Source organism: Colletotrichum costaricense, assembly GCF_030867565.1.
Source record: "Colletotrichum costaricense strain IMI 309622 chromosome Unknown Scaffold_1.1, whole genome shotgun sequence".
Taxonomy (NCBI): domain Eukaryota; kingdom Fungi; phylum Ascomycota; class Sordariomycetes; order Glomerellales; family Glomerellaceae; genus Colletotrichum; species Colletotrichum costaricense.
Window position 1 is genome coordinate 3,319,578 of NW_026848230.1, and position 17,125 is coordinate 3,336,702.

General features: G+C 53.6%; 6 protein-coding genes across 6 annotated transcripts; 2 read left to right on the forward strand and 4 right to left on the reverse strand.

The window, feature by feature from the left end:
* Positions 1-302: 302 nt before the first annotated feature.
* Positions 303-1,914, reverse strand: CCOS01_01169 (cation diffusion facilitator family transporter; the record flags this gene model as incomplete). Its single annotated transcript, XM_060449365.1, has 2 exons — positions 303-1,406; positions 1,498-1,914. The coding sequence occupies 2 exons, from the start codon at positions 1,912-1,914 to the stop codon at positions 303-305; spliced, it is 1,521 nt and encodes a 506-aa protein (XP_060320803.1).
* A 972-nt stretch (positions 1,915-2,886) lies between these two features.
* On the forward strand, positions 2,887-4,005 carry CCOS01_01170 (uncharacterized protein; the record flags this gene model as incomplete). Its single annotated transcript, XM_060449366.1, has 1 exon — positions 2,887-4,005. The coding sequence occupies one exon, from the start codon at positions 2,887-2,889 to the stop codon at positions 4,003-4,005; it is 1,119 nt and encodes a 372-aa protein (XP_060320804.1).
* Positions 4,006-5,109: 1,104 nt separating this feature from the next.
* On the reverse strand, positions 5,110-5,430 carry CCOS01_01171 (uncharacterized protein; the record flags this gene model as incomplete). Its single annotated transcript, XM_060449367.1, has 1 exon — positions 5,110-5,430. The coding sequence occupies one exon, from the start codon at positions 5,428-5,430 to the stop codon at positions 5,110-5,112; it is 321 nt and encodes a 106-aa protein (XP_060320805.1).
* A 4,749-nt stretch (positions 5,431-10,179) lies between these two features.
* Positions 10,180-10,530, reverse strand: CCOS01_01172 (uncharacterized protein; the record flags this gene model as incomplete). The annotated part of the gene is made up of 1 exon (XM_060449368.1): positions 10,180-10,530. The coding sequence occupies one exon, from the start codon at positions 10,528-10,530 to the stop codon at positions 10,180-10,182; it is 351 nt and encodes a 116-aa protein (XP_060320806.1).
* A 704-nt stretch (positions 10,531-11,234) lies between these two features.
* Positions 11,235-13,118, forward strand: CCOS01_01173 (MYND finger; the record flags this gene model as incomplete). Its single annotated transcript, XM_060449369.1, has 1 exon — positions 11,235-13,118. The coding sequence occupies one exon, from the start codon at positions 11,235-11,237 to the stop codon at positions 13,116-13,118; it is 1,884 nt and encodes a 627-aa protein (XP_060320807.1).
* A 1,342-nt stretch (positions 13,119-14,460) lies between these two features.
* CCOS01_01174 (eukaryotic rRNA processing protein EBP2) lies at positions 14,461-15,943 on the reverse strand (the record flags this gene model as incomplete). Its single annotated transcript, XM_060449370.1, has 3 exons — positions 14,461-14,786; positions 14,876-15,575; positions 15,644-15,943. The coding sequence occupies 3 exons, from the start codon at positions 15,941-15,943 to the stop codon at positions 14,461-14,463; spliced, it is 1,326 nt and encodes a 441-aa protein (XP_060320808.1).
* Positions 15,944-17,125: the final 1,182 nt, after the last annotated feature.

Here is a 17,125-nt window from a genome sequence, read left to right on the forward strand (position 1 = left end):
CTGTCGGCCTCGCCTTCCTTCGTCGCCTCAGCGGTGTAGGGCAGGCCTTGGTCTGCTTGCAAGTTTCTTCTCTATGGTATTTTGTGTAAAGTGGTATATAACATGAAGGATACCCTCCTCGACTCCGGTCTCCTGAAAGAATAGACTTTTCTCGCTCTTCATGTATTCATCATCAGCATTTTGGTGTTAACGTCAAACAAACAAGACAATCCTTTGACTTTTGGTTTCGCTTGTCTAAATCGTACAACAACTTTGTCTGCCCATCGGCCTGACAGGACAAATCGCAGTCTATCCTCGCTTGATCAGAGGGTCGCTTCAACACTAGTCTGCAAAGTCACCTCCCACCGTAAGCTTGTACCGCGTCCGTATCCTTCCCCGAGCCGATTTTGGATCAAAGTAGATATGCGGCTGCGCAGCTTGCTGATGGCTCCCTCGTCACAACCTTTGGCGACACAGATCTTGAGATTGGCCATACATAATCCGTAGTGCACCTGCCAAAATTGCGCGTCCTCGATCCGAGCCACGCCTGGTTCTGCCTCAATCTCCCGCACCACTGAAGACACACCTTCGTTGCCACCCATGCCGCCATACGACATGAGCAACATCATAGCCTGAGCCATGGCCAACTTGGCGCCAAACAGGAACATAGAGGCGGCAATGGCGGCGCAGAGCGTACGGTCGACCCAAATATAGCTCTTGATGGACAGAAGGGGCAACAAGAGCAGTAGACTCGAGAAGAAGACCGTCAAAAAGTGGAAGATGTTAGAGAAGTGGGTAGGTAGCTTGGCAAGCCATGACACACGCATGATTCTAGCAATACGTGCGTGGTTCTTCAGACCGTACGCTGAAATAACTGTGCTTGTGATGGCCGCGAACGCAGCCCAGTCCACTTCTCCGGCCGAGACACGCTCGTGAGCATGTTCGTGGTGCGGCTCATGTCCACCTTTGGTCTCTAGCCAGTGCTTGAGGTTGTGCGACACAAGATCGAAGCCGCCAAAGAGTAGGAAAATAGACATGGCGAAGCCGGCGAGAACCTCGGCTCTCTCGAGACCGAAGGGGTGACGAATACTGCTACGACGCCAAACCTCGAAGTTGCCTAGAACATCGACAGCTACGCATACTGCCGCGCTGCCGGCGTCGAAGAAGACTAGATGGGAGAGTGCCATCATGGCAACGGAGCCCTCGGAAATGAAAAAGAGCCAAGTCGCGACTGCCAAGTGGCACAAGCTCCAGTAGAGCCGGACGCGCTGGTCCTTTGACATACTCTTCCATGCTTCTCGAACGGTGGGCACAGGGAGGGAGGCTGGTAGAACAGGCGGCGGTCGCTGGGGAGGCTCCTGAAAGATCTGATGTTGGGTAGAAATGGAACTGTGCTTGTATCGATGGCCGCGACGCTGGCCAATGTTCTGCGAGGCGCCGATGTTAGCGATCAATTGGCTGGTTGAGGAGGTGGAAGGGGCGTGCAGCATGATTGCGATGATGTGTATCTGAACATACCGACTTGACAGGCGAGGTCGAGATGACCTGCGTCTGGAAGTTGAAGGGGCTCGGGACGATCGAGCCCCCAGCAGAGGGAGGGTCGTCTTCGGCCATGTCTGTTGGTGTTGGGAAGTCTGGACGAAGCAACCCAGGTTTCAGGTTGGCGGGCGCGAGAAGTCCAGGGCTACCTATGGGCGTTGATGCTACGCCGGGGGAGCAGGAGATGCTAGGGTGAAGACCGTCCTCATCCACTTCCTCGTCTACTTCGGAGGCTTCGTCGTTGATGTTTATAGATGGAAAGGCGAGATGCGGAGGACCATAGACGACATGGGTTGACGAGGTGTTATCACTTCTGCCGTTACCGCTTTGGGGGATCGGTGGGGTGGCAGGTCGCAGAAGGGCGGAGGATTGGCCTGCTGCAGGGCTGGAAGCCATGGAACTATTTCCTTCCCAGCGACGTCCCTCGCCGAGAAGAAGGGACAAGGACCGACAGCGACAGCGACAGGGTCAATTGCAGTGGTGTCCGACAGTCGTCGGCATGCATTGTGCGTTGCTCCGGGGGGCTAAAGGTCGCAGAAATGGGTAGGCGAGGCAAAAGACACACTAGGAAGAGATGGGACGAGATGTGCGTGACGTGCAATCATCAACAGAATGAGTCGCCAGGTCGGGAAGGTTAGAATTCCAGTTGGTGTCACTGCTAGCCCGGTAAAAGGGTAAAAAAGGGCCAGCTAAAGAAGGGACGACAGAGATCTGTCTCCAGGTTCACTCCACCACCTTCCCCCACAAACTGAGATGGTCTAAATGCATCTGTTCAGGGGAGAATATGCTCCTATTCAGATAACTGGCTTAAAGGGAAGACACATGCCAGGGGAACACGACCGCCCACTTTCCTCTTTACTCCGGTACCTACCTTAAGCCACTCAGCCTCCTGCTACTTCTATCCGTATGATAATTACATACATTCGCGCCTAAGTACCTACCTATATAGGCACCGTTTCGCCGAATCGCCTGGTATTGCTAAGTCCCGAGTCCGCAGCGGTAGCGGCATTGACTTTGCGACCCACGTCACAATGCAGGGTCCTACATCCTTTACCTCTTTGCAGTTAGCCCTCTCAATCTTCGACCCGCGTCAACCCCAATTGCCAGCCTGAGCTCTACATGGCATTATCAGAGTTTCAATCAGATCCAGAAATACCACCAACTTCCCTAAGCTGAATCTTCGCTCTTTTCACCCACCCCCTGCTTCAACTTGCCGGTAGAGTGGGCGTCAATGTCGCGGCCCCGACTCGTACACAGTCCCCAAGCTTTGACGTGAGACTCTCCCCCACCCCATCCCTATCGGTTTTGGTCCACTCTACCGCCGGAACGATAGGGATTATCGCAGTTTGGAATACCTTACCAAACGCAATGGATCATATTGCGGCTAGCGGCGACAATGGCGCCGAGTGTCGCACATTTGCGCTCAGCGACCCATCGACGGTAGGAGCTGTGTCACCAAAGTCGGTCTCACTCTCGGAGCATCAATACCAGCAGCAACAGCCGCCGTCAACGGTCCCACACCGACGCAGCTCCTCCGGCGCAAACTTCCTCTCCAAACTCCCTTTCATGCGCTCCCATTCCGATGGGAAGCAGCAGCAGCGTCACCAAGAAGCCGAGGACGACACTTCGCGCTTCCCACCGACATCCATGTCGACCGTCATCCAGCAACAGCAGCAGCAGCAAAAGTCTCGACGAAGGAAGGGTTCCCTTAGGAAGGTGGCCCTCTTGGGAAGAGGTGCGCAACGGGAGCGCAAAGAGGCGAAACAGCTCACTATCGACACGTCACACACTGTCTCCCGCGATATGGAGGGCGCTGCGTCTCGATCACATGCGACAACTATCGAGCACGACCCTCTCGGACTGAATATCGCGGACCTGACACCGCGGCCGTCTATGGAGGGATATGCGAGCAGGTCGAGTCTGGTAGAATCTCCAGTCTCTTCTCTGTCGAATACTCGGCAAACAAACGAGGCCGAGTCCACCATCACCAGCCCTACGATATCGTACACATCTACAACGGACGAAGACGACGTTTTACACATACCGAACCACATGCCGTCACACCTGCAGCCCGACTCGTCGCTCTCGTCGGGCTCCGAATCTTACTTTGGAACCCGGCCTAGGCAGCAGTCCATACTGCAGGCCAAGTCACCGCTCTCGTACAGCGGCTTATCGACCACTCCGTTACCTCCCAACGACACAGAAATCGACTACTCGGATACAGAATGGTGGGGCTGGGTCGTCTTGATCGTGACGGGGCTGGTGTTTGTTATGGGCATGGGCTCAGTCTTTGGGGTATGGAGTTGGGCGTGGGATGTCGGTACGACCCCGTACGCGCCCCCCGAGCTCGAGGACGATCCGACGCTGCCCATCACAGGCTACTATCCGGCCCTCATTATATTGACCAGTATCATGGCTTGGGTTTGGGTCTCCGTGGCTTGGATGGGAATGAAGTACTTTCGCCATGCTAAGATCAGCGGGGAGTAAAGACTGGGCCGGTCTTGAATTATGGCCCATCCTGCCCCGGGATTCTTTTCGCCGTCGACCTTTATGGTCTATTGCGCGGGTCGGCAAAGGCAGACGAATGGCGTTGGGTTGAAATTTGCGGCAAGGCGTTTTGTCATCCATGATACAGGCGGCAGGGACTCAGAAAGTTAAAAGCGAATCAGCAAGCGGGAACAGTTTTGCTGGGCTCTCGGGGTTAGAAATCTTGAGGTTTTCATGGCTTGTTCTTCAGTAAGCCCCATGCGTATGTGGCCAAAGTAATAGCGAATACCAGCCCTTACATTCAAGGTGTATCTTTTCTACAACTCTCAAAACCATAGCTAGGAAAAGAAGTATACAAATTAAATCATCTTGAGCTTTGAAAGCTACAGTGACAACTTCGTATCAACCCCGTCATTCTCTTGGCCTTCTCCGAGCATAGGGGTACTCGGACCGGAACTTACAACCTGTCAGTAAGTCATTCAATACTGGTCGCGATCACACGCTACTTACGGGTTACTGTTCGTAAGATATACGGATAAAGTGCGTGTACGTTGATAGTGTACGGGCAGACAAGTGGGTACGTTGATACTACATCGCCAACACGTGTGGACAGGCTATCCGTACACTAGAAGCGAGATCGAGGCGAGTGGATGGAGGGCAGGGATCCACTGTCTGCGCGTAATCACGAACCGAGAATGGGCTTGCGGCTTGCCAGCGGGCAGCGGCCCATCTTGCCAGCCTCCCAGGCAGGCAGAAAACAAGGGTCCCACTGACCGCGTCTTGCACGATCTCGGTGGTGGGGGTTTGTGTGGTTGGCTGGCTTTCGGAAAAGTACAGTACATACATACATAGTAGGCAAGTATGCAGACATTGGTACGCTACAGGGCGCACAGTCCCGTCGGGGTAGCTCACGATTCTTGCTTGACCTTCTTTCTAATAGGTCGGCTCTGGTTGGCAGCTCACGTGTGGAAAGTCTGACAGAGTCGGCCGAGATCTCGCTCAGCTCACGAGGCCTCCCTGAGTCCGTTCAACTCGAGTGAACAGATGCCTCACTGGTCAAGGGAAGAACCAACGGCAGTGGTAGTGAGTCCACCATGAGACATGTCATCTGAAACACAACGACGTTGGCGACGCAGAAGCGAAGCCACCATGGATGGAAGCCAGCGAGCTGCGAGCCCCCTTTGCCCGCAGCGACTGCTCGGGGGCCAAGTTGGATCGGCAGAAAGGCGAGACACTTTCGACTGGAGCTGGATGGTCCTGGTGCTTTGCTGCGCTGGGTGTGGACCGACCGACCAACCAACTACCTAACCAACCACTCATTGTAGTGATCTGATGCGCTGGCTCTGGCACTGGCACTGGCAAGTCGTAGAAAAGAAGATCGAGGTCTTCCAAGTGCCCGCTGGCTAACCCAAAAGGTGTTTTCATCGAGTAAGCCGAGCGCCAGACGCATCACGAAGCACCTGGATGGTGAACCTTGAGGAGTCCGTGAGCCGTCAGCGTCCGCGGTCACGGCAGCAACCTTTCTTGCCTCCCTTTACTTTTGCACCGGCCCCCCCTTCCGTTCCTTGGATCAGAACGCAGGAGACTCTCGGCTGAGAGAAGGACAGAGCAAGGGAAAAGAGCAGCATCTGTCGTTAAGAAAGTGGGGATTCTGACGCTTGAGAAATTTGGAGAAGTGTAAATGGAGCCTTGGCAGTGGTGGTGGCACCGAGACCCGATCTAGGCCCACTGCCAAGGTGGAGGGCCGACAAGTGGGAAGGCAAGAAGGGAACGGGCTTGCATCTCGTGTTGAAAATAATTAAGCGCTGCGGTGAATTGAGATGGCAGAGGCGGCAAGGGAAATGGCGCGCGCACGGCCAATCACCAGAGTCCCAGCCCCCGATTCATGGCCAGGGCTACCTTATTGTGTCCCACAATGCCATTGAAACTCCATGCCGTAAAAGAAGCTTGTGCGCCATTCGCATCGCATGGCATTGCATCTCCGAATGGCTGGCGCATATCTCGGCCAATCAATCAGAAAATGGTCCTTGTTGAGCGCAAGTTCTGGTCAGCCAAAGAGTTGGTATTTCTGATTTTGCAGTGTCCCAGTGGGCTAGTCAGCCGCCGACGCCGTACCGAAGCTCGTGGCAAACGGACAAGCGGGCGGACAGAGGCGGAAGGATAAAAAAGAAGGATCCGGCATGCAGCAGGCCACGCCAAAGTCGGTAGCAAGGCGTCTAACGGCTCGCCATTTGTATGCGTCTCTGAGTCTGCCGAGTGCGGCCAGGCATGTACTCCATCGGAATGTCTATCAGTTAGTTAGCAAGGCGCGCTCTGAGTTTCTGCAGAGGTTGTCTATGAAGGAATAAGTGTTAGTGGCCGCATAGAGGCGAAAACAGCGATGGAGGTTGGTGTCTGTGAGTGGGGTTTGTGTTGATACTAATGCCATTGCTAATATCAGTGCTTCGTAACCTATGGATGGGATTGTTATTATGTGCCCGGTCAGTTGCATTGCGATGGCATTGGACAATGGATGTTGCAAGTCGCTGTCCCCGGCGCAGTCCAGCTCGTGCGGATGGTTCTCCGGACATGTTCCGCCAAGGGGACGGAAGGGAGGGAGGGCGGCGGACGTGGTGTGCTGTGACCAAGAGTCCAAGACGGCTGAGGTGGAGAAAATCACTGAGGGTCCCGACGGGTCGGAAGGATCAGGAGCATAAAACTCGATGCTGGGGGCCTTGTACCTGAGGTACTACTTTGAGAAGTTGAGGTGCAAGGTAAGGTAAGCAATCAGGTGGTATCCGTACGGAGTATCCATAGTTGATTACCTTCTTCTTTGCCCAAGGCACTTCCGATGTTGCCCAAGACATTCTGATTCAGAATTTTGCAGAAAATTTCCGGTCGGTGCAGGAAAGCAGAGACATCAGCAGCTGCCCTGTGTGGTCCCTGAGAACAGGTACTTGATGTATTGTGCCTACAGGCAGGTTCGAATTCATTTGGAGAAGGGCGGAGAACAGATCCAGCGAGCGGCGGGCTCTTTCCTGGAGCCTTCCCTGTACGAATAAATACATGGAGAGGGCGGCGAAGACCCCGCCCTCGCTGCCGTCCGTCCCTCTGTTCTCGTCGGGCGGGAGGTAAACGGGAAGGCGTTCCCTCCTCTTCGGTGCCTGCCCTGCCTGCCACGCCTGCCCCGTGCCTGCAAAACTAAAATTTGATGTTGATAATGAATTGACACATGGCACTCACCTCATGGCTGCATCTGTGCCCTGGCGGTGCGATCTCTTCTCTAACGGACCATGACCTCACCGCTTCCGAACCCAGGGCACACTCGGGCTTCAGCCTTTACGAAAACGACGCTCCAAGGAATGCAATCTCGCACCAATTTGTGTGTTGGATCTGGGACAAGTGCCGTTCGCTGACGATTGCTGAAGACAGTGGTGGGGCACATTCCCTCCTAGTTCACCAGTGTCAGTAGTACCTATCTGTCGCCGTAGGTACGGAGTACGTGCCTGTGAAATTTCCCTGCGGACCTGATGTGAGACTCACGCTGCCAATGCCAGAGCAACACCAGTGACATTTGGAAATGTACCGAGGTACGGATCATGGACGCAGGAATGTAAATGAGGACCCTTTGCTGTCCCTGAAACGAGCACCTCGAGATACAACCCAATCCCAAGGTGAGGGAGGCATCATGAAGATTCAGCAACAATTATCGAGCACCTGTGAACGGCGAGATAGACTACCAAAAGGTGAGATAAACATAGGAGAGCGCGGTGCTCGATCAGTCCAAGCAATCAGAGATAAGAATGGTGTAAGCTGCCAACATCAAACCGGACCAGCAACAAGTAGTGCGAACGGTCGTCGCATCTGCCACCTCTCCTACTCTCCTGTCGTCACACAGACTCGATAAACTCTCCCCAGCTCTTTGTCTTGCTCAGGCTTGTCAGGGTATCCTGCCTAGCAGCAGCCGAGAGCTCACGACACATGCAATACACGGTCGTTCATGCACTAGGCCCATAGATGGCAGCTTTCTCAGCTCCCAATCTCGCATCGCCAACGGGTAGGCCACTTGGCTGCCCTTGCTTTTTCTTCTATTCTTTCTTTTCCTTCCATCAATGTTCCACGTTCCACCTTCTACACGACGATGGCGTTTTGAAATGCGTTGGCGTGTTCATGTCTTGATCTTTCCTCTGTCAACCCTCTCAATGCAGATAATGTGCGTACAATGCAATCACAGCCGGCACAGACTGCCTGGAAAGCTACGCAATGTGGCAGAACTGCGTCGCTATTAACATTCAACCAACCACCTTGATGGAGAAAGACTGACGTGCAGGTTGATGCCTGCCGCCTTGAAAATAGCAGGGCCCCACGAAATGTCCGAACAAGTACCTAACAAGACCGTGACCGTGAGCACTCAGGTCGCTCGCCCTGGCAGTATTGACCCGAGCCGACGGCTCAAGAAACGGGAGGCGGCAGGGAACAGCGCTAGAAACGCCCACTGCTACTGTCTACTGTACGACCACAGTAGTACTGCGTAAATGCAGAGTGCTCCGTACGTTGCGAGGGCCTGACGAGAGACAAAAGAATGAGCAGGGGAATATTAGAGTCGTTTTGAGGAACAAAGAAGATGCTGAGGTTCCTGGAGGCTGAAAGAGGAGGCGTGTTCCGGGCTCATGGAAAAGAGAGTGCCAAAAGACGGTGAAGGGGTCGGGTGGTGGTGTTGGAGTGAGCGGGAGCTAGCCGCACCTGGAGGTACCTTGGATACCTACCTTGTGGGCTGGTCTGACAGAGCAAAGGTACGGAACTACTGTGCAGTATGTAATTACCCACGAAGACCGCGACCTTCGACCCTCAGGAGATGGACATGCGATTTGTCAGGGTCTCTCTTCCCCCAAGTACAAGCAAGGCCGAATGCGGCCGAGTGGCGGGTGTTAGATGGCAGGTACAGCGGCGCGGCGTGACCGGTACCTGATGTGCTGTCTAAACTTTGCCTGCCCGATGCGGAACGAACCCTGGGTGTTTCGGTCTGTACGTAGGTACTTCGAGGCTCAAGAGACTCGACGGACTCGGTTCATTGCGAGGGATGATGCAGTTCGAGAAAGCATGACTGAGTTTGGTAAAATCAAGTTGAATTTGTATTCCTGTGATGTTGAATTCGAACTCGGGAAAGGGCTTGGCCGGATGGTTGTGAATATGCATGCAGCAGGATGTCATTTGACTGTCCGGTGTCGCTCCCCTATCAACGGCGTAGAGAGATTTTGCCTCACGATGTTCCAAACAATCCGTCCATGGGAGCTCGTCGAGCTGGCGGTCGCGTCAAAATATTAACCCGGTCGGACTCTGTCCGGCCGAGGGAGCATCGCAACATCAATTGCGCTGATATAAGCTGCATGATACCATGCCCCGTCGAGGAGTATCCGTACAGTTTAGAGGAATAAGGTAGAAGGGCGTCGGGGAACGGAAGGACATGATCGGTTCACTGCTGGCCATGTTCACGCAAGGTAAGGTACGGTAGGTTGCTGTTAAATCTCGCCGCGTTTGCCCATGAAAAATCGGACACCCATGACTTGACTACAGGCATAGAAGGATGAGGTTCTCTACCGCGGGCACCGCACCTTCCCTTACCTTACCTACCTAACTTACCTACCTTAGCTTATTGCCATACTTTACCTTAGCGATCCCATATGATGATTCCCTGCCCTCTGCCTGCCCCCTTCCTGTCCGTGGGCTCCATCACCACAGTTGCTGCTCATTTTACCGCCAATCATGGAACCCAGGTAACGTGGCCAAGGTACCTTGCTTGACATATCGCCTCAAGGGCCTAAGGCTCAGTGCAATCGGGTGTGCTGTTGGGTCTTTGCCCAGCCCCGTCTACCTTACCAGCTTCGCTGTACATTCAACGATCAAGCAAGGAGTCGCATAGAGGCCGGTAGGGCAAGGTATATGGTGCGTTAGCAGGTAAGTGTTCCAAGCTCCCGACTAATTTGTTTTGCCAAATCAATACGTAACTAGGTAGTAGGAGGCCCTGCCATCTATGATCTATCTGCCTGCCTCCTGGATACACCTTAGAATCTTAGGTATTCTTTTGCTGTGTGCTCCGCTGTTCCAGGGAGTGTGCTCATTGCCCATGTGTGAGACGGGGAAGCGCCCTGTGTAGCTCTTCATCGTCTAAGGGCGTCGCTGGCTGAGGTGCTGTTGTTAGGTGCCCGGCTGTGTGATGAGGTGCGTCCCAGTCATGTTGGGCCCTGCTGGCTGGCGCTGGCTGGGCTGCCTGACCGGGCTGGACTGGGCCAACACTGCACAAATCTCGCGTACGTGCGGACCTGATGCATCCATCCTCATCGTCTGCTTCTCCTCTTCCCTCTGCCCCTTCTTCCTCTCCTCCTCTTTTTTTTCCCTTACTCCTACTCTTGTTCTACCCAGCCTCCCCTCGTCGTCGCTTGTCCCGCTCTTCATCGTCACCTTCTCGCGTTGAGCGTCAAGCGTCATCGCACGCATTGTCTCGCTGCTATCGCTGCGTGCCAGACCTCGCTTCCACTTTGCGTGCATCCGTCTTGTCTCTCGGCCTAGGCTTTTGGTTCCTGCTCCTTTTGGCTTTGGCTGACGCTGCCACTGCCATTTCACAGCACATCCGAGTCACGCTTCCGGGTGTCGGTCCTGAAACACAACCAAACCAATCCATCACCCTTTACCCTCCACCGTCTTTTCGCCGCTACATCGCACCCTCTTCCTTACTCCTGCGACTCTTCTTCCTACAACAAACTACTACCATCCCTTCCTGCCTCCTTTGGTTCCATTAAACCACACGATTGCCCTCGGAAAGACCGCGACCAAGGAAAAACAACAAGCCTTGCAACGCTTCCCATCGTACCTCCGACCCTCGCACCACACGAGACTACTACCGATACCATCGAATCGAGACGAGTCCGCTCACGCACGATCCGGTCCAATCCAACTCAATCCTCACACACACCCACACAACAATATCGCCACCCTCGAGCGACCCCAACCCCAAACCTCGATTTCTTTCTCCTCATTTTGCTCTTCACTCGGCACACCTCGAGATCCATCATCTGCCCATCGACCTGTTGAGCGAGCACGAATCAACATACTCCTTCTTTCAAACCTGTCAAAGGGGCCACCCAAGCTGGAAGGGATTTGTCACATTCGTACCTTTCCACGGCTGCACTGCCTGGCCCCATTCGACTTGAATAACCCTTGAATCCATCTCGTCGTCTTACTCGTCATTCAAGATGAGAGAAGTCAATTTCAGTATCCCAAACGTCAACAAGGCGTCGGTCGGCATAACGACCGCCCTCTATGACAGACGAGCTCTCGACTGCACGTCTACCCTTCCTCTCATCAACTCTCTCAACCATCTCGCCTACCTCACCACATCCTCGGCTCGCATCCGCGATATTCTTACCGTCGACGGCGGCATCGAGCGCTTGGTATGCATTCTAAAACGCGGTCGGAGCAAGGACATGATGGACATGTGGAAGTGGAACTTGGCTTTCCAGTGCGTCGTCAACATTGGTGTCAGAGGCACCGAAAACGTCCGCACCAGGGTTGTCGAGGCCGACATGGTCCCCGTCATTGCTACCATTCTCGACAACTACATTAAAGTCACTGAGAAGTGCAGAGACAAGTCGGACGATAAGAGCAAGGACCATCATCACCGCCACAGGAGCCACGAACACCGCAGTGTACACAAGGCTCCATCCTTCACCAACAGATCCACCCGAACAGAAGTTGATCAGAGAGCCTCCAGACGCCAGGCCCCTCCTCCCTCCATCGACGTTTCTGCTACCTACGCAGGCTCCTCGTCCTCGAGCTCCGCAGTCGATCGACAAAACACCGAGTCCACACCCACTCCACCCCAGTATCCGCTGGCGTCCTCCGCCGAGCGACCTGCGTTCCCTGCCCACCGTCACCATCATCATCACCACCACCATCATTATCGTGCCGCCGAGGCTCGCCATGCCGTTGCATCTCCTTCTCGTCAGGTCGTTCAGCCGTTGGCACCCGCCGTGCCTGCCACTGAAACTATGGAGGGCTTTGTCAGACCTGTGCGCGATGCTGACCGCCTTGCGTCGATGATGACTTTTGGCAACGCAAATTTGGTCTCGCAACCGTCTTCCCCCACAACTCCCCTGCCGCCTCCGCAGATGCGCTCTCCCACCGTCCGACCTACCTCGGGACTTGCACCAACAAATCGCTCCCGTCGTCGTCCTTCCATTCGTCACCAAAACTCCACCGTCGACTCGGATGACTTGGTTGGAGATGACGCGCCATCTGATGAGTCTCCCGATGCTGAAATGTCGGGCACTGGCACTGAGATTCAGTCTGCCGTTAATATCCAAGATATCACCATGGAAGAGGGTGACAGCATCCTAGCTGGTTCTACCACAATGGACCTGAACACCCCGACTGTGTCAGAAACTCAGGATACTGGAGCCTTCAACATCACACACCGCGGCCCTGTGGAAACTAGCAACACAGCTGCTACGACGCCAGCCCCTGTGCCTGCCATCGGCTTGTCACCGAACCGTCCCACCATGGTTACACCTCCTCAGCCGGCCATTCCCAACGCAAGCGTTCCCCGCTATCTCCTTGACCGACAATTTGTACCCAACGCCCAGATGCTTGCCGCAATGCCGCGTGAAGAAGACGTCTTGATGTCCCTTCAGTTGCTTGCATACGTCTCCAAGTATTGTGGCTTGCGGTCGTATTTCCAAAAGAGCCACTTGGTCCCAAGGCTCAAGATTGGAAAGGAACTCCGCTACTTGGACGGCGAGGACGCTTCCAAAGAGCAGATTGAAGAGGAAGAGCTGGAGGAGGAGTTTTTGTTGCCCAACGACTTCAACATTTTCCCTTTGGTCGAGAAGTTCACAGTCCGACATCACAGCACAGATATGCAATACTGGGCTGGCGTCGTCATGAGAAATCTGTGCCGCAAGGACGATACCCGCGGAGGCATCCGTCAGTGTGCGTATTACCAGTGCGGCAAGTGGGAAGAGTTTACCCGCCAATTTGCCAAGTGTCGCCGCTGCCGCCGCACCAAGTACTGCAGCAAGGAGTGTCAAAAGAGTGCATGGGCTTTCCATCGCCACTGGTGCGTGGCCGCGACGCAGTGATCCATGCCACTCAGTGCTCCACAACGTTCGACTATACCCCGGAAAGCGCCTTCGGAGGCGCGATGTTTATAATACGGATTCTTTGCCGCCCACAGGTGGCACAGCATTGCACAGCACAGCGTTTTTTCTAAATGCATGGCGTTTCCCTCGATACCACTGGTCTTTCAGCAGCATATTCAGGTCCGGCATTGGGTGCTTGCCATTCATGGTGACGGCATGGCTCCCCTTATTCCAGGACGATATATCCTCAGTTTTTCCTCAGCCTCACATGCCCTCCACGAAACGGACTGCCCAAGTCCTCGGCAAGGCACTATTCCCTCGACTATATCTATACTTTCACCACGGTGGTCGATATTGACGGGCTTCAATCTGCCAGTGTCGACCGTTTTCCAGCAACGATTAGCACGGAACAGCAGATGACCACTTGGGAAGATTTGGACGGTAGCACACGCATCTGACAAATCGTCGAAGGCGGCATACGCAACATTCAAAACTACCAAGATTGTGTCCCGCAGGACTCTCACTGCGGCATGGAGACGGTCTTAATGTCACGGATTTACATTTTCTTGGTCTTGGGCTGATGGGCTGGCGAAGCCCGCAACGGAAGGATGGAGATGATGGTTACATTGGCGGCTCACTTGGATTGAGAGAATGCATAGGCCGCCCAAGATGGATGGCAGGATAGTATCCTCCAGGCTCCTTTTCCCAATTCCTTTGAAGTAGGATAGCACGAGCAGACGGGAAAGCTTTGCGCAATGCTCCAGGAGTACATATTCCGAGTAGCAAGCGAGGATGATGTACGTATTGTTATGAGAGATCAACTACTATAATGTCAGAATTTATGCGGTCTTTCGAACCTTCTACCCGTATCGTCGTTGTGCACAAACATGCTAATGGGATGTGGTGATGACGTGTAATGCCACGCCTCTTGCGACGAGAAGTTGATTCAAAGCCGTCAGGGCTGAACTCTCGGCCTGTTTGGCGCGCTTGCTAGAAAGTTTATCGCGTACCGTCCACATGGAATTGGGACGAAGTTAATTTGAACTTTTTTGGGATATCTTTGCCACAATATATGCTGACCAGTGGGTCAGTGAGGGATTCGAGGCTTTTTGGGATACAACACGAGAAGACAAGGAAATGACATTTGATGCCTACTTTAAGTATGAAAGGTCACTAAAAAGCAGTTGAATCATATCGTTTGTGGATTACCATCGAACCCGAGGGGTATTTGCTCCTCCGTTCTAGTTTTTTGTTTACAGACTCTCCTCCTTCCATTCCCCCCTCCAACCCCTGACTTTTTACGCTACAGAAAACAGCAATCTCCTTTTCTTTTTTTTCTCCGTTACTTATTCATGGCCTTTCTCCTGTTCTTGCCCGGCCGCTGCTGGGGTTTCTTGCCGATGCCGCCCTTCATGCGCTTGGCGTTGAACCCGCTCAGGTCGCCGGAGCTCACGGCATCGCCCGACTTTGCGTGGCGCTTCTTTCCGCCGAAGCCGTACTTTTCGTTCTTCTTGGACCGCTTGGCGTTGACGCCGCTGCCGGATCGGCCGCCGTCGCGACCGCCGCGCTTGCCGTCCGAGTTGGTGTGACTCTTGATCTCGTTGTCGACGCCGACGTCGAAGAGGTCGGCCTCGCGCGTGTCGAGGTTGGAAGAGTTTTCTTGACGTTCTGGGTTGGGGATAGTTAGTGACCGGTTCGGACTGAAACGAGTACTGAAGCACGCAGCTAGCAGCTTTAGGGAGGGAGGTGTAACTTACTCCTCTTGAGCGTCTTGATCTTTTCGAGTGTATCCTTCTTGGCCTTTTGGCGCTCCTGCAACTTGGCGACCTGCACCTGCTTGCCAAACTTCTTGAGGTCTCTGAGCTTTCTCGCCTCGGCGGCAGCCTTCTTGGAGCTGGCCTCCTCGATAAGCTTGGCCTTGACCTTATCCATCTGTCCGTCGTCCTTTACCATCTCCGCAAAGTAGTCCTTAGGGCGGGAGAATGGAGTGCCCTCCTTAATCAGGAGCGCGCGGCCCTTGCGCGCGGCCTCGAGGGACTGTGAGAGCAGGGCGAGCTCGCGCTGGAGGTCGTCCTGGGCATCGGGGACGGCCTCGGCGGTTGGTTTGGATGAAGCGACGGTCATGTGCGATGTGAAGGAGGCTGTGGAGGATGTGTCGATTCGAATGCGGTTCAGGGAGGCCAGGAGGGCGGCCTTGTTGTTGATTGTGAGCTTGGTGTGGGGGATAATGTCCTCGAGATCCTCGTCGTCGCCTTCGAGATCCGACATGGGAACGTCGTCCTCTTCGGGGTCAACCTCTGAGTCCTCCTCGTCATCTGATTCGCCGTCCTTCTCCTCGATTTCTGTGGGTGTCTTGGTGGCTGTCTTGGCCTTCTTGGATGGACGCTCGATCTTTGCTTCCATCTCGATATCGGAGTCGCTGTCACTATCTGTGTCGTCCAATGCTTCGATATCGAGCTGGAGAACTCCTGTCAGCAACCATTCTAGGGGTCCCGGGGTTTTCGCGGTGTGCAAGGAGCACGAACCTTGTCATCCTCTTCTTCGTCGTCCTCCTCCTCTTCTTCCGAGTCGGCATCCTCAAAGTCTGCGTTCAAGGTGATGCCACCCTCAATGGAGATGACAGAGGCATCGTCTCCTCCCTCATCGTCTTCCATCTCGTCGTCCTCGTCATCCTCTTCGACGCTCTTGTTCTTCTTGTTCTTCTTCTCTTGCTGCTTGGCGGCTTCGCGGTGCTTCGCCTTGATCTTGCGCTCTTCCTTGACCTTCCGCAGGTCGATGCCCTTCTCGGCCGCTAGCGCAAGCTTGAGTTTGGATTTGGTAACCATGACTGCAGAAAATATCTGAAGTGCACTGATATTGGATTGGTCGCAAAAGTATGCTGGATCAACACTCTTTACGGTCGGGTTGCGGTAACGTGGGGAGGGTCCTCAGAAAAAATGTCGATTGAAAATAATTCTGCCGCTTTGGTGACCCACTCAGTTGAGGCGGTCAAGCATCATAGTGGGGTTGATACTCCATAGTGGGTATGGCCCCCCGACTTGGTAAGCAGCCATTGGTCAACCATTTTTTACTTGTCTTCAACATTGTCTTGAGATCATTCTCATTGCAATGATTCACAACGAAACAAGACACGGATGAAGATGATCTTCGCAAGTCTGCCTCCAATTCAACTCTCCTGAACACATACATCTGCATATACTATTAAAATCTAGCCGTCATTCTCTGTCCAAACGAAGGAATACACTCAAAAACTCGGACGGTCGGACTTCCCATAATGGAAGTGATACCTATCATTCTGAGGTATATGAGCTATGCTGTATGATTAATCCGTCACATACGACCATACCCATTGGAAAACTCGGGATCCCGTCCGCTCTCCCATAGATAAGCCAATGAGGGCCGGATTAGTAGTTGGGTCGGTGACGACCAGCGAATACCTGGTGTTGTATGTTTTTTCAAATTCCTTTTTGGGTAAATGTGTCTATTCCAGTCCGGTGAAGCACTTACCTTATTGTCGTCGGCAGACAGGGTGTTGGTTTTTGTAGTTGTGCTCATGGCTACCAGAAAGAACGGATTTCATTATCTACATCCTCGATCTAGAACACGAACTCCCCACTTGCTTTTAGACACTAGGCGCAGCTTCGACAGGGAAAGGCTATTAATTGAAGAGAGGAGCACTGTCTAGGAAATGCCCGGAAATATAGATTCTACTAATGCAGAATCAAATGCTCTGTACTTGCGTCATATGGGCTTTGTGACCATTATCCTCTATCTGATCTACGCATGGCTATGAAAAATACAACACCTTGTTGCCTGAAACTGTTGAAAAGACCATACTTCAGGGCCAACAGAAACTACCGGACATGTCCACGGCCGTTCTGACGGGGGCCTAGGCTTAAGTGCTTTGTTAAAGTTGTACGTGGGCAGTCAAGAACGAAGACTGAATTGTGGTATGGTGAAGTGGTACGGTGAAGACAGAGGGATGAAGCCCGGGATACCCACAACGG